The 15,133-nt window shown below is 41.8% G+C and overlaps 1 protein-coding gene across 2 annotated transcripts in view; it reads right to left on the bottom strand.

The window, feature by feature from the left end:
- Positions 1 to 4,344: 4,344 nt before the first annotated feature.
- The window catches only part of LOC116334346 (coagulation factor XIII B chain-like), a 29,395-nt gene continuing 18,606 nt past the window's right edge, over positions 4,345 to 15,133 (bottom strand). Inside the window, exons 13-14 of one of the 2 annotated variants that reach the window (XM_039601484.1) lie at positions 4,673 to 4,852; positions 4,345 to 4,596 (exon numbers count right to left, since the gene is read on the bottom strand). In XM_039601484.1, the coding sequence (XP_039457418.1) occupies positions 4,409 to 4,596; positions 4,673 to 4,852 (368 nt within the window). In that variant the 3' untranslated portion in view covers positions 4,345 to 4,408. The remainder of the gene's footprint in view (positions 4,597 to 4,672; positions 4,853 to 15,133) is intronic. The other variant, XM_039601485.1, reaches the window with a different exon arrangement.

Genomic DNA, 15,133 nt, shown 5'->3' with positions numbered 1-15,133 from the left:
GTCTGAATATAAACGAACAGTCTGAACTACACTTAGGTACAAACAGGGAAAAACTTGGATAATCTTATAAGAAAGGAGAGAACTGCAGTCGAAGTCAACAGTGATGAACTCTGACCTCTTGCAAACTACTAAAACAAAATGTAGCTGTTGAGCAATGCAGGATTTGCCTTCATTTTTTAATATGGCTTCATGCTATTTATTCTACTCTATTTTATTCTTCTTATCATATGTTACAGAAAACAAAGTTCAAAAATATGCCTCTCTCTTTCTCTACTGGACACTCCTTGATTAATTAAAGGTTAAAAGCAGAACTGCTTTACATATTAGAAAAATAGACTTAATAAAATAATGCAATTATTATTGTAACATAAACTCATAAAGTGAGTTGTACCATTATTCATTGTTTTTACTTTAGATACAACTGGTAAAGTTGGGGTAATGCACCCGCATCTTTGCATGGCTGGATTACCCCCAGTGTTTAGAAAATGGACTTCCTAGTCTGCTTTTGTGTTTTTTACTTTTATTACAATGACATCAGCACCTGTCATTAATGTTTTGGTTTTTCTGTGTGTGTGAATTTGGTGTAATTGAAAGAGATGTGAATTTCACCATTTTTGCTGTTTTTAGGTTGCCACTGGGAACATAATTGCAAATATGGACTATGGACTTGTCCTGGTAATATAATGTGTCAGGGTAAGAAGTGAACCACCTTCGTAACCTGAAAACCCAGGATGAGTCCATAAGTTTATGGACTCTAACACAATTTTTCTAATTTTGCCTCAAGACAACCTCTATGGATTTTAAATCAAACAATCAAGATGTGATTGTTTGCTGTGTTTCCTCTCTTGAGAGATGCTCTGCTAGGTTTTTACAGCAGCTGTCTTGAGTTGCTGCTTTTCTCTTCCTATCTGTCTGGTACAGGCTAATCTTTGTTTCATTCGTCCAAAGATCTCACTGTAAAACTGTGAAACTCTTTCTGATGTTTTCTGGCAAAGTCTCATCTGTCTTTCCTGTTCTTGAGTGTAACCAGTGGTTTGCACTTTGTTGTAAACCCTCTGTATTTATATTTATGAAGCTGCCTTCTGAATGTTGACCTTGACTCAAGATTGTGCTCGACTTTGGCAGATGTTGTAAAGGGATTTTTCTTAACCAAGAAAATAAAATCTGTGATCATCAATTTTAGTTGTCTTTTTCTAGGCCGTTGCTGAGCAGGCTCTGCTTCATTTGTCATGGAATAACAAGGGAACATGCATCACCTGGCCATGAAACTGCAGGGCAGTAAAATTAAATTTTATAAAATGTTTTATTTTATATAGCACCTTTCTAGACAAAAGATCAGAAAGTGCTTCACACAGAGGTAACAAAGTATACAAAAATCAGACAAAAAGTTAACCAAATGCAATTCTAAAACAATGAGTTTTCAGTTGTTTTGTTACAAGAGACTACTGAGTCCACAGATCTTAAGCTCAGAGGGAGAGAGTTCCACAGTCTGGGGGCCACAATGGCAAAAGCTCTGTCTCCCTTAGTTCTCAGCCTTGTATGCTGTATAGCAAATAGGCCCTTATCACATGACCTTGGGGGCCTGCTAGGGACATAGGGCTGTAGAAGTTCAATAATTTAAGCTGGTGCTTGTCCATGAAGAGCTCTAAAAGTCAGAATCAGAATCTTAAAATGGACTCTCAATTCAATGGGAAGCCGGTGCAGCTGTATTAGCAGCGGTGTCACATATGAGTACTCAGCTAGCAACTAGCCTTGCTGCAGTGTTTTGAACTACCTGCAGACGTTCCAGGGAGTTTTTGCATAGACATGTGAACAGTGAATTACAACAGTCCAAATGTGATGAAATGAATGCATATAACAATCTCCAGTTCAGTGCGAGATACTGAAGAGGTGAGCGTGGTGGATTTCCTCCCTCTTTTCCCTGGATGCCCTGCCCAACTGACTGTATATATATATATATATATATATATATATATATATATATATATATATATATATATATATATATATATATCCCGGGAGCTTGAGGGTCCTGCGCAGTATCTTAGCTGTTCCCAGGACTGCGCTCTTCTGGACAGAGATCTCCGATGCTGTTCCCGGGATCTGCTGGAGCCACTTGCCTAGCTTGGGAGTCACCGCACCTAGTGCTCCGATTACCACGGGGACCACCGTTACCTTCACCCTCCACATCCTCTCGAGCTCTTCTCTGAGCCCTTGGTATTTCTCCAGCTTCTCGTGTTCCTTCTTCCTGATATTGCTGTCATTCGGAACCGCTACATCGATCACTATGGCCGTCTTCTTCTGTTTGTCTACCACCACTATGTCCGGTTGGTTAGCCACCACCATTTTGTCTGTCTGCATCTGGAAGTCCCACAGGATCTTAGCTCGGTCATTCTCCATCACCCTTGGGGCATCTCCCATTTTGACCTCGGGACTTCCAGGTTATACTCGGCACAGATGTTCCTGTACACTATGCCGGCCACTTAGTTATGGCGTTCCATGTATGCCTTGCCTGCTAGCATCTTGCACCCTTCTGTTATGTGCTGGATTGTCTCTGGGGCATCTTTACACAGCCTGCACCTGGGGTCTTGCCTGGTGTGATAGACCCCAGCCTCTATGGATCTTGTACTCAGAGCTTGTTCTTGTGCTGCCATGATTAGTGCCTCTGTGCTGTCTTTCAGTCCAGCTTTGTCCAGCCACTGGTAGGATTTCTGGATATCAGCCACCTCCTCTATCTGCCGGTGGTACATACCGTGCAGGGGCCTGTCCTTCCATGATGGTTCCTCGCCTTCCTCCTCCTTCTTGGGTTTCTGCTGCCTGAGGTATTCACTGAGCACACTGTCAGTTGGGGCCATCTTCGTGATGTATTCGTGGATGTTCCTTGTCTCATCCTGGACTGTGGTGCTGACACTCACCAGTCCCCGGCCCCCTACCTTCCGCTTAGCGTACAGCCTCAGGGTGCTGGACTTGGGGTGAAACCCTCCATGCATGGTCAGGAGCTTTCTTGTCTTTATGTCAGTGGCTTCTATCTCCTCCTTTGGCCAGCCTATTACCCCAGCAGGGTACCTGATCACGGGCAGGGCGTAGGTGTTGATGGCCCGGATCTTGTTCTTACCGTTCAGCTGACTCCTCAGGACTTGCCTGACCCTCTGCAGGTACTTTGGTGGTTGCAGCTTTCCTAGTGGCCTCTTCATGGTTCCCATTCGCTTGCGGGATCCCCAGGTACTTGTAACTGTCCTCTATGTCTGCAATGTTGCCTTCTGGTAGTTCAATCCCCTCAGTTCTGACTACCTTCCCTCTCTTTGTTACCATCCGACTACACTTCTCCAGTCCGAATGACATTCCAATGTCATTGCTGTATAGCCTGGTAGTGTGTATCAGTGAATCGATGTCTCGTTCACTCTTGGCATACAGCTTGATGTCATCCATGTACAGGAGGTGGCTGACTGCTCCGTTTCGTAGTCGGTATCCGTAGCCAGTCTTGTTAATGATCTCACTGAGGGGGTTCAGGCCTATGCAGAACAGCAGTGGGGACAGAGCATCTCCTTGGTAGATCCCGCACTTGATGGTGACGTGCTATGGGCTTGGAGTTGGCCTCTAGTGTTGTACGCCACATCCCCATTGAGTTCCTGATGAAGGCTCTTAGGGTCCTGTTGATCTTGTACAAATCTAGGCATTCCAGTATCCAGCTGTGGGGCATTGAGTCATAGGCCTTCTTGTAATCAATCCAGGCAGTGCACAGGTTGGTCAGTCTGGTCTTGCAGTCTCGGCTGACTGTTTTGTCTACCAGTAGCTGGTGTTTTGCGCCTCTGGTATTCTTGCCAATCCCTTTCTGTGCCCCGCTCATGTATTGACCCATGTGCCTGTTCATCTTAGCCGATATGATGCCTGACAGGAGCTTCCATGTAGTACTGAGGCAGGTTATTGGTCGGTAGTTGGATGGGACCGGTCCCTTCTTGGGGTCCTTGGGGATCAGGACCGTCCATTCCATAACTAGCAGCTGGTTCATTTGTGCTGCCAGACGCTCGTGGAGTGCAGTCAGCTTCTTCAGCCAGTAGGCGAAACCAAGTAAGCAAACCAGACCAGTGAAAATGATTTTTGTCATGTTTATATAAGTTCATTTAAGGAACCTTCATAGTTAACAGGAACAAATCAGTGGCATTAGTCATATTTCCCATACTTTAATAAATGTATGACATCTTGCGTTACTTAAGAGTGCTTGTGGATTAGATTTATACATTTCAATTTTGGTCAGTGTACTTTCAAAATATGGGAAACACATCTGTATGAACATATGAGTTTTACTTCTAGTGTGAAGTAGAAGAAAGCAGAAAACGGACCAGATCAGACAATCTGAGATTTATTATTCCACATCTGAAAACAGAAGATCAGAAATCATTTCAACTTTTCACTCTCGGCATGTAGGTAGGACTAACACACCACTATTACATCTCTGACGCATTGCCACAGTGCCAGTAGATAATCCTCTGGTACACCTGAACTCTATTATTTCATCATGAACTAAATACTTAGTGCTACTTGATTTCAAAGTGATGTTATGCTGACTCATTTCATCTTCATTCACAATGCAAGGCCCTACAAGAGACAAAGATATAAGAATATTATGATAAAATTATTATTAATATTAAGATTGGGGAGAACTGTAACTTACTGAGGCATCTCATGTGTCCAGTCCATTCACCATAGAGGCAGGTTTTGTAAGGCTCTCCCTCCATAATGTAGTAACTCTGACACATGTATTCAACAGTTTCATTATGGCTGTAATGCTCTTTCATGGCGGTCTTGGTGTCTCCATCCTCAAGAGCTGGAGGTGTCCCACAGGGTGGAATTTCTGAAAATAAGTGAAGAGCCAAGATCGAAAAAAAAAAAGATGATCATGTGGCACAGCTGTGATACTTTCAGGTACGTTGGTATGCTGGCTTTTGAGAAAGTGCCGTTCAATTATGTTTTTTCCTTCATTGAAAAATGTTTTCTCAATTTCTATATATATGTTCTATATATCATTTACTGAAGAAGGACATGAATAATTAAGTAAACGTCTAAAACATGCATTTGCTAATAATAAACATATTAAAAGTTTTCTTAACCATTTATTAATTTACTTAAGAGACTGTTCCCTTATTTACAAGTAGGAGATCTGAGTTTTTTTTTCTTTTTTCACATTTTTCAGGGAATTGAATTTATATAATACTATAATAGTGCGTACATTTGAAATTGAACACAGTTTCACATATTCAGTATTTGTATCCATTCTTGCCACTGGTGGAGCTAGATAATTTTTGTGGGGGTGGCCACCCTGAAAATTTGACTTACATATGATTTTAAATTCAAAATCCAAAAACTCACACTGTATTTCTGCACTTGCTGGGCACTGTTCTGTCCTGCTACAAAACACTATGCGGATGAGATGAGATAAGATAACCCTTTATTAGTCCCACACCTGGGAAATTTCTTGTGCCACAGCAGAAAGTGAACAGAGCAAAGTTACAGCAGCAAAAATTAAGAAAAACAATGGAATAGAATTGTAGCGGGAGACTGCTGTACCCATAAGGCTGTGTGGGGGGGATCTTCCGGTAACGAAGTAATGTTGGGAAACTTCACCCGAACGTGTTGTGTCAAGTGTCCTCATTATACATGGTGTCAGAAGTGTGAACAGCGGGTCTCCATGGTATTTTCGAGTACAGTACAGTGCAGTTAACTGCAAAAGAAGTTTTCGCATGGGTGACCCAAAAATGACCGGCATGCAGATGAAGTGTGGCCGAGGCGCTTAACAGCGCTAGCAACAAGATGCGTGTGCTCAGTCGAGCACAAGCCTCACATGTCGGAGGAAGGAGACGGGGTCGGCGCACTGGAAAGCTTGGATTCTGACTGAGAAGAAGGCAGGGATCCACACATCACGATGGCAACCACGGAACAAATAACTCCCCCAGATACATTTGACTTTTCTCATCCTGCCGATTGGCCAAAGTGGATCAGAAGGTTCGAAAGATTTCACATTGCAACCGCTCTTGACAATAAATCAGATGAGTATCAGGTTAACTCACTCCTGTACGCTATGGGAGATGCTGCTGATGACGTTTTGGCAGTTTTACCACTTTACCACCGCAGACAAAAAGAAATATGCAACTGTCAAAGAGGCATTTGACAAACATTACGTAGGAAAACACAACATAAATTTTGAAAGAGCACAGTTTAACTCAGCAACAGGATGGGGAAAGTACAGAGTCGTTCATCACTGCTGTGCACAAACTTGCAGAAAATTGTGCATTTGGAGCACTCAAAGACGAACTCATAAGGGACAGAATTGTGGTTGGCATAAAAGACAAAAGACTGTCCGAGCAGCTGCAAATGGACTCAGAGTTGACTCTTGCTAAAGCCATTGAGAGAGTTAGGCAGAGCGAAACAGTAAAGAAATAACAATCAATACTTCACAGCAGCGCGGTAGTGGAGAAAACACTGAACATGGACACAATACGGACAAATACAAAACGTGGGAAAACGCAGACGTGGCAGAAGAAAGAACAAAAGCCAATCAAGCAAAGTGAAAAGGAATGTGGTCGCTGTGGTCGCAAGAACAAACACTCATGGAAAGAATGTCCAGCCAAAGAGGTACAGTGTCGAAAATGTCAGAAGAAAGGACACTTTGCTGTGGTCTGTCGCAGTAGTGAAGCTGCAGCGCTACGTGAAGTGACAGAAAATCAAAAGGATACAGACAGCGAAGATTGTGTGTTCTCGGGAGATGTAGGGACTGAGAGGTCACAGCCCTGGGTGCAAAAGGTCAAGTTAAATGGAGAAAATGTATATTTTAAACTCGACACAGGGGCGGATGTTACGTCTATTCCAGAGGGTTTGTACAGTCCAGACAGGGATGGTAAGCTGCAGAGACCCAGAAAGAAGTTACTAGGGCCAGGCAGTTGCCCACTCAATGTTAAAGGCTGCTTCGAGGCAAAGCTAGCAGTGAAAGGGCGCAGTGTTTCTCAAGACGTCTACCTTGTGTCAGGTCTAGCACAGCCACTACTAGGCAGGCCCGCATGTGAGGCTCTGGGTCTTATGTGCAGAGTAAGCACAGTAACGGAATCGGTGACAGATTTCAGGGCAGCATACCCCGATGTTTTTAAAGGTTTAGGCATGCTGAAGGAGCCTTACCACATTGAGATAGAGCGGGGAGCTGTACCAATAGCCCTATCCGCCCCAAGATGTGTTCCTCTTCCCCTCAGAGAGGCAGTGAGAAACGAGCTGCACAGAATGGAAGAAATGGGAGTTATCTCCAAAGTCACTGAGCCTACAGAGCAGTGTTCAGGCATGGTAGTGATCCCCAGACCAGCAGAAAAGCCCCCCAGAATATGTGTGGACCTCACACCCCTGAACACAGTAGCCAAAAGGGAACGGCACATCCTCCCAGCAGTAGATCAAACACTAGCAATGATGAAAGATGCTAAAGTGTTCACGAAGCTCGACGCCCAGTCTGGATTCTGGCAAATTCCGCTCACACCAGAGTCGAGGCCACTCACCACCTTCATCACGCCTTTTGGAAGGTTTCAGTTCAACCGCCTTCCTTTTGGCATAGCATCGGCGCCGGAACATTTCCAAAGGAGAATGTCACAGATGCTGGAAGATTTTGAAGGTGTGATTTGTCATGCCGATGATGTGCTTGTATACGGTAGAGACAGACAGGAGCACGACCAGAGGTTTGCACTGTGTGCTCCAAAAGTTTCAGAAGGAGGGTCTCACTCTGAATGAGAAGTGTGAGTTTGCTAAAAGTCAAATAATCTTTGTGGGGCACAAAGTGTCAGCAAACGGCATTGAGGCTGATCCCAACAAGGGCACGGCCAACTATCTTGCCAAGTTCATGCCACAACTAGCCACAATCACCACACCGCGAAAGGAACTGCTAAAAGACAGAAACGACTGGATGTGGGCGGAGCCACAGGAAACAGCGCGTTCAGAGACTAAAAGGATATTAAGCTCTCCAGAAGTGCTCGCTCAGTACTCCAACTCAGCAGAAACACGAGTCATTGCAGATGCATCGCCATACGGTATCGGAGCTGTTCTCACTCAGAAACAGTCTGAAAACTCTTGGCGACCAGTCACGTACATCTCAAGAGGTCTCACAGACACAGAGAGATGCTACACGCAAATAGAAAAGGAGGCGCTCGCTGTAACGTGGGCGTGTGAAAGACTGTCATCTTACCTCATGGGATTACAGTTCACTCTAATCACGGATCACAAACCCTGGTCCCTCTTCTGAGCACAAGAGGCCTGGACGACCTACCTCCACGCATCCTGAGATTCCACCTCAGGCTGCTGCGCTTTTCTTTCACCATTGTCCATGTTCCAGGGAAGAACCTCGTCACCGCTGATGCCCTCTCACAAGCACCACTGGCGGGGCCTCCCTCTGCTGGGGCTCTGCAGCTGGAAAAAGAGGTAGAGGTTTTCATGGACTGTGTAGTTTCCATCTCCCAGCCACAGATAAAAGGCTGGAGGAGATTAAGTTGGCACAGGAAATGGATGTCCTGTGTAGAAAGGTGGTGAATCAATGTGCGACAGGCTGGCCAGAAAAAGGTAAACTAGATCCAGAGTTAAGGGGTTACTGGCAATACAGAATGGACTTCAATGTGGTTCAAGGGGAGAGACTTGTCATACCACCTCAAATGAGAGCAGAGGTTTTGCACTTTGCTAAAGAGTACCAGTTTACACATGAAACGAGCAGCCCCCGGTACCCCAAGCCAACGGGGAGGCAGAACGCGCTGTTCGTACCATTAAAGACTTGTGGAAAAAGGACTGTGACTACAACAGAGCACTGCTAGCGTACAGGGCCACCCCACTGGAACATGGGCTCTCACAGGCGCAGCTGCTCATGGTACCTGCGTACCTGCGTACCTCTCTGCCACAAGCGGTGGCGAAGCTGTTGCCAAAGTGGCCCGACTTACTTCACCCGAATGTGCTGAGTCCAGTGTCCTCATTATACAAGAATAAGAAAAAATAATAAAATACTATGTTGTCAGAAAACTTGCACTTAGTGGTATTGCACATGTGTGGATATGTGTGTGTCTGTGCATGTATGGTCAACTGCGAAGTCTTTGCATGAAACAACACACAACTGAAAGATGTGGTAGTACATGTCACTTGCAAACTGTAGTACTAGTAAAATAATATCTCATGAGTATTTGTACACTATTTTGGTGAGTGGTTGGTTTGTATACAAACACATAAGAAATGCAAATAATTGTCATTGCCATTTTTGCTCACTACGAACTATCACACAGAGTCTCTAATATTTATATAGCTGGTTCCCACTTTCTTACTGTATGAATGAAGGATTTTATTGGAAGGAGCCTTTGAGGCTTCTTTTTGACCAAAGATACCTTTCAATTCAAGAAAGATTTTTCTCTGTCCTGTTTTCTCAAATATGGAAACTAAAGAGATCAGATCTGAAGTAGAAGGAAAGCAAGCTAAACTTCACAATACCTTGACAAAGTGGATTCGGTTCCCACCCATCTCTGGTGCATGTGGCCTGAGTAACGCCACCTGTGCTCCTGTAGCCTGATATACATGTGTACCTGACAGTATCACCCAATTTATTTAACCACCAACGCCAAGATTGCCTGGAGGACAAAGCTCTATCTTGTGGACGGCTGCATGTAACCTCTGGAAAGAAAGAAAGACTTGATAATCTTCATAAAATTGGTCATCATCCTCATGGCTGATTGAACGACATCAAAGCAAAGAACAGTGAGCTTAGAATATGTGTCTAAAGCTTTTGTAGTTTTATACCTTGACATACTGGTCTGACAGTCCACTCTCCATCCTCTTTGCAAGTAGTCTCAACTGAGAGTGTGCGGGTTCCCACAATCCAGTATCTCTCCCCACATGTAACTCTTATCGTTTCACCAGGTGAAAACCTATTTCTATAAGCAGGTTCATATGTGGTTCCTCGGAGTGGTGGCAGTGTCAGCTCACATTTTATTTCTGCAGATGTTGGAAAATGAGGCAGAGCAATACCAAGACATCCAGACATCCAGCTCCAGTTCTCACTAGTCAATGGCATTTAATGTTTAAACTGTATGTAATATATGTTTACCTTCACATTCAGGTGTGGGGATCCACTCTGTTCTGTCTCCGTTTTTTGTGCACCTTGAAGGTAATTCTTGAGCGTTTATATGGAGGATTGCATTCATAGTTTAGGATTTCATGTTCATTGTACTCTTTGATATCTCCAAGTATCAAACCATTTTCAATCCTGGGTGCTTCACATTTTACAACTGTTGAAGAGTAAGTCAAAGTCATGAATACAACTACAACAATTGGTCATAAAAAGGTACATAAAAGGTAACTGCTGATTAACCTGTTGTGAAAGGAAGATTTTTGATAAATTAGAAAAGTGAATGTGATCATTTTACTGTCAAAACAAGCAAACCAAAAAATGTCAATTTTAGACCAATTTTATGATTTTGTTTATGTTTTTTTGTTTAAAACTGATAGTTTTGGACTTCCTGTTATGTACATAGTACATAGTGGTATTTTTATTTTAACAAAATAAGCAAAACATTTCCCCAAACTATCTGATAGCCAAGTGCAAGAAGATTTTTTTAGTCCTAAATTTGTTCTATTTTCACATTCTATTCTTGTACTATGAGTGTACTGTGAGTAGAAATAAAATCATTTTATATGCAAGTGATAATTATTTGATTCTGAAATTTGGCCTAAATATTACTACAAGGGATAAAAAAGGATGTGTTAATTAAGCAGAAACCGAGCAGATTTCAGGCATAACAACCGGTGCAGTTCTGCTGTAAACAGTGTTGGTCAAGTTACTTGAAAAAAGTAATCAGTTACTAATTACTGATTACTTCCCCCAAAAAGTAATCCCGTTACTTTACTGATGACTTATTTTCAAAAGTAATTAATTACTTACTTAGTTACTTTTTAAAAACACGATTTACAACCTGAATAGGTGATAAAGCGATAGATCTTTCAGTCCAATTCTACTTTTTCTGCATAATTCATCATACAATATGTAATCAAATGGAAAAGTCTCTTTTTAAAACTTGTTTTATTAGTTTTAATCTTTTAACTTTATGCATCAAGCAAAAACTTAATTATATGCAACATTCTCTGACTGGAAGAAATTTGTTTAACATTTAAACCTATTTTCGGCACATTCCAGCACATAAAATAAAATATTTTTTTGTGTTTACACTCACTCTTTCAAATAGATGCAAGTAAAACACAACAGAAAATAAATAAAATCAAAGACTAGCGGTCCTGTTGCTCTATTTTCACCTGTAAAGCAGGACTGTGGTAGGCGGAGGTTTACCCTGGTGCAGGTGTGCTGCAGCGGTCAGTGGAAGAATCCGCGAGTTTCTCTGTGAATTTCACTTGGTGCTTGCTTGGAAGTTTAGGGGTTTTTTCGCTGTAAAAAGAAGTTTTCTTCCCATGTACAACGGACGCTAATGTTTTTGTCACTTTTTATGGAATCAAACTCAAAATAAGGTCAGTACTTCCACGCTTTAAACGCTGCATGCTACACTCTGTCCCGCACTCGATATATTATGATCTGCACACAGCTGTTGTCACGAACGTCGCACTCGCTTCGTCACTGTCATGAGACGTTCTCGCAAAAAAATCACGGTTTTAGTAACGCAGTAACGCAGCGTTCCTACGTGAAAGTAACGGTAATCTAATTACCGCTTTTGCAATAGTAATCCCCCATTACTCGTTACTTGAAAAAAGTAATCAGATTACAGATTACAGTAACGCGCCCATCTCTGGCTGTAAACCACTTGACTGAGATTATATGTAACATGTATGTATTGTGCACTAACCTACAAGGAAAGAGAGCTACTGCTGCTAACACTGCTAACTGTAGCCACACTTGGCAGAGTAATTTAATGACGTGTGTGTTCAGGATTATAAATGGCACAGAGTGGGATACATTTAACACCATTTTATTATGGATGGATAAGATTAATAGTTTCATAAGCTCAAAATTAAATATACAATATACAGGTGCTGCTGTATTCTCTTTCAGGTGATGTTTGGATGTTACTATTTAATTGCTGAAAGAAGGCGCTTCTAAAAGCAAACTTTATTTTACCGTCACATTTTGGATTGCCGTCCTCCAAACCTTTCCAATCCCCATTTTCATCACAATAAATTTCTCTTGCCCCTGTCAGAATGTGATTGCTGGACTTGCAGCTAAATTGAACTACATTGCCGTGGGTCGCTTCTTCTGCATCTCCTATCACGTCCACATTGCTGGGCACATTAACTGATGGACACTGCTGAGCTGGAGTGGAAAACATTAGAAAACAATCCTCAAAATCATGACAAAGACATAACCACAGGTTAGTTTTTCTTTCTCAGAGCAATAGCATGACATCCAGACATCAAGCAACTAATATACTTTATTTAAGTAAGTAAGACTGATTTGATTTAATTGATGAAACTCAAACTTGTTAAGTAAAGAATTTGCAACATTTACTTATTTTTTGATAAATCAAGAGTGAAAGGTCCCAGGTCTAACTATCATGGTTCTGGGTCCTGTTGACCCAGTATTTTATGTTTCTTGTGTGTTGAGGTAATTTTGTATTAAGGTTTATTATTTAAGGTACATTTGATAATCCTGAGTTTATTCTATGTTAACTTTTTGTACACTTAGGCTCCAATTGTGTCTTTGTCCTCTGTGTCGCCCTCCGGCTCCAGTACTTTTTGTCAACATAATGTTTTGGAGGTTAAGTCCTGTCTACTTAAGTCTGCATTTAAGTCCTACCCTGCCTGCATCAAACAGCCAGTTCATGACACTAACTCCTGGATAAGCTCCTATTATTCACATTACCATCAAAACCATCAAAACATCATGTAATAAGTGAAATCACTTGAAGTACTTACCTTGGCTCTTAACTGAGGTCAGTGAACATATGCACAAAAAGAGGATCCTGCTTTTGGTTATTGCATGCATGTTGTTTTTGTGAGCCTGATCCATCAAAGAAAACTAAACACTGCAGACTGCGAAATAAAATGTTGTTCAATGATTTACACAAGTCTGTCCCTGCCTCCAAAAACAATCTCAGGCTCACTGGAAACAGATATAAATACTGTAATCACATGCTGCCACTTTAAAGACACAGTGGGACCCTAACAAACTCTTATAAACTCTATAATGCTTCCCTAATATTGGTACACATAAAAAAAGTCACACACTGCAAAAAAAAAAAAAAAAAAAAAGATAATTAGATAACTCGGTAGACAATTAGTAGATTTTTCAGGCTATTATTGAAATGATTATTATGAGGTTATGAGGTCACTATTAACCAGTTGGTGAAAACACAAATATTTATAAATGTTGTAAATGCTGATTTGATTAATGTCTTTTTGTTTATTTTTTTTTATTTTTTTAGTTCCCTGTTAATCATCTGCAGGAATCAATAGAGCAAATACATTTTTTGACTTCAGCAAGGTTTAAATGGGATTTTATAAAAAAAAAAAAAGTAAAGTAGTCTGAATATAAACGAACAGTCTGAACTACACTTAGGTACAAACAGGAACAAAATGGGACAAGCTTGTAAGAAAGGAGAGAACTGCAATCGAGATAAACAATGATGAACTCTGACCTCTTGAAAACTACTAAAACAAAATGTTGCTGTTGAGCAATGTAGGATTTCTGCCATCATTTCTTAATATGGATTCACACTATTTATTCTACTCTATTTTATCCTTCTCATCATATTTTACAGAAAACAAAGTGCAAAAATGTGCCTCTCTCTTTCTCTGCTGGACACTTCTTGATTAATTAAAGGTTAAACAGAACTGCATTACATATTAGAAAAATACACCTGAAAAATTGTAATAAAATAATGCAATTATTATTGTAACATAAACTCATAAAGTGAGTGGTACCATTATTTGTGCTGAGTCCAGTGTCCTCATTATACATGGTGTCAGAAGTGTGAACGGCGGGTCTCCATGGTATTTTCGAGTACAGTCCAGTCCAGTTAACTGCGAAAGAAGTTTTCGCATGGGTGACCCAAAAATGACCGGCATGCAGGTGAAGTGTGGCCAAGGCGCTTAACAGCGCTAGCAACAAGATGCGCGTGCTCAGTCGAGCACAAGCCTCACATGTCGGAGGAAGGAGACGGGGTCGGCACACCGGAAAGCTTGGATTCTGACTGAGAAGAAGGCAGGGATCCACACATCACGATGGCAACCACGGAACAAATAACTCCCCCAGATACATTTGACTTTTCTCATCCTGCTGATTGGCCAAAGTGGATCAGAAGGTTCGAAAGATTTCACATTGCAACCGCTCTTGACAATAAATCAGATGAGTATCAGGTTAACTCACTCCTGTACGCTATGGGAGATGCTGCTGATGACGTTTTGGCAGTTTTACCACTGAGCGATGCAGACAAAAAGAAATATGCAACTGTCAAAGAGGCATTTGACAAACATTACGTAGGAAAACACAACATAAATTTTGAAAGAGCACAGTTTAACTCAGCAACAGGATGGGGAAAGTACAGAGTCGTTCATCACTGCTGTGCACAAACTTGCAGAAAATTGTGCATTTGGAGCACTCAAAGACGAACTCATAAGGGACAGAATTGTGGTTGGCATAAAAGACAAAAGACTGTCCGAGCAGCTGCAAATGGACTCAGAGTTGACTCTTGCTAAAGCCATTGAGAGAGTTAGGCAGAGCGAAACAGTAAAGAAATAACAATCAATACTTCACAGCAGCGCGGCAGTGGAGAAAACACTGAACATGGACACAATACGGACAAATACAAAACGTGGGAAAACGCAGACGTGGCAGAAGAAAGAACAAAAGCCAATCAAGCAAAGTGAAAAGGAATGTGGTCGCTGTGGTCGCAAGAACAAACACTCATGGAAAGAATGTCCAGCCAAAGAGGTACAGTGTCGAAAATGTCAGAAGAAAGGACACTTTGCTGTGGTCTGTCGCAGTAGTGAAGCTGCAGCGCTACGTGAAGTGACAGAAAATCAAAAGGATACAGACAGCGAAGATTGTGTGTTCTCGGGAGATGTAGGGACTGAGAGGTCACAGCCCTGGGTGCAAAAGGTCAAGTTAAATGGAGAAAATGTATATTTTAAACTC

The sequence above is a fragment of the Oreochromis aureus genome, linkage group 17 (assembly GCF_013358895.1).
Source record: "Oreochromis aureus strain Israel breed Guangdong linkage group 17, ZZ_aureus, whole genome shotgun sequence".
Taxonomy (NCBI): domain Eukaryota; kingdom Metazoa; phylum Chordata; class Actinopteri; order Cichliformes; family Cichlidae; genus Oreochromis; species Oreochromis aureus.
The sequence above is the reverse complement of the archived record's forward strand: the minus strand, read 5'-3'. Positions and strand labels throughout refer to the sequence as shown.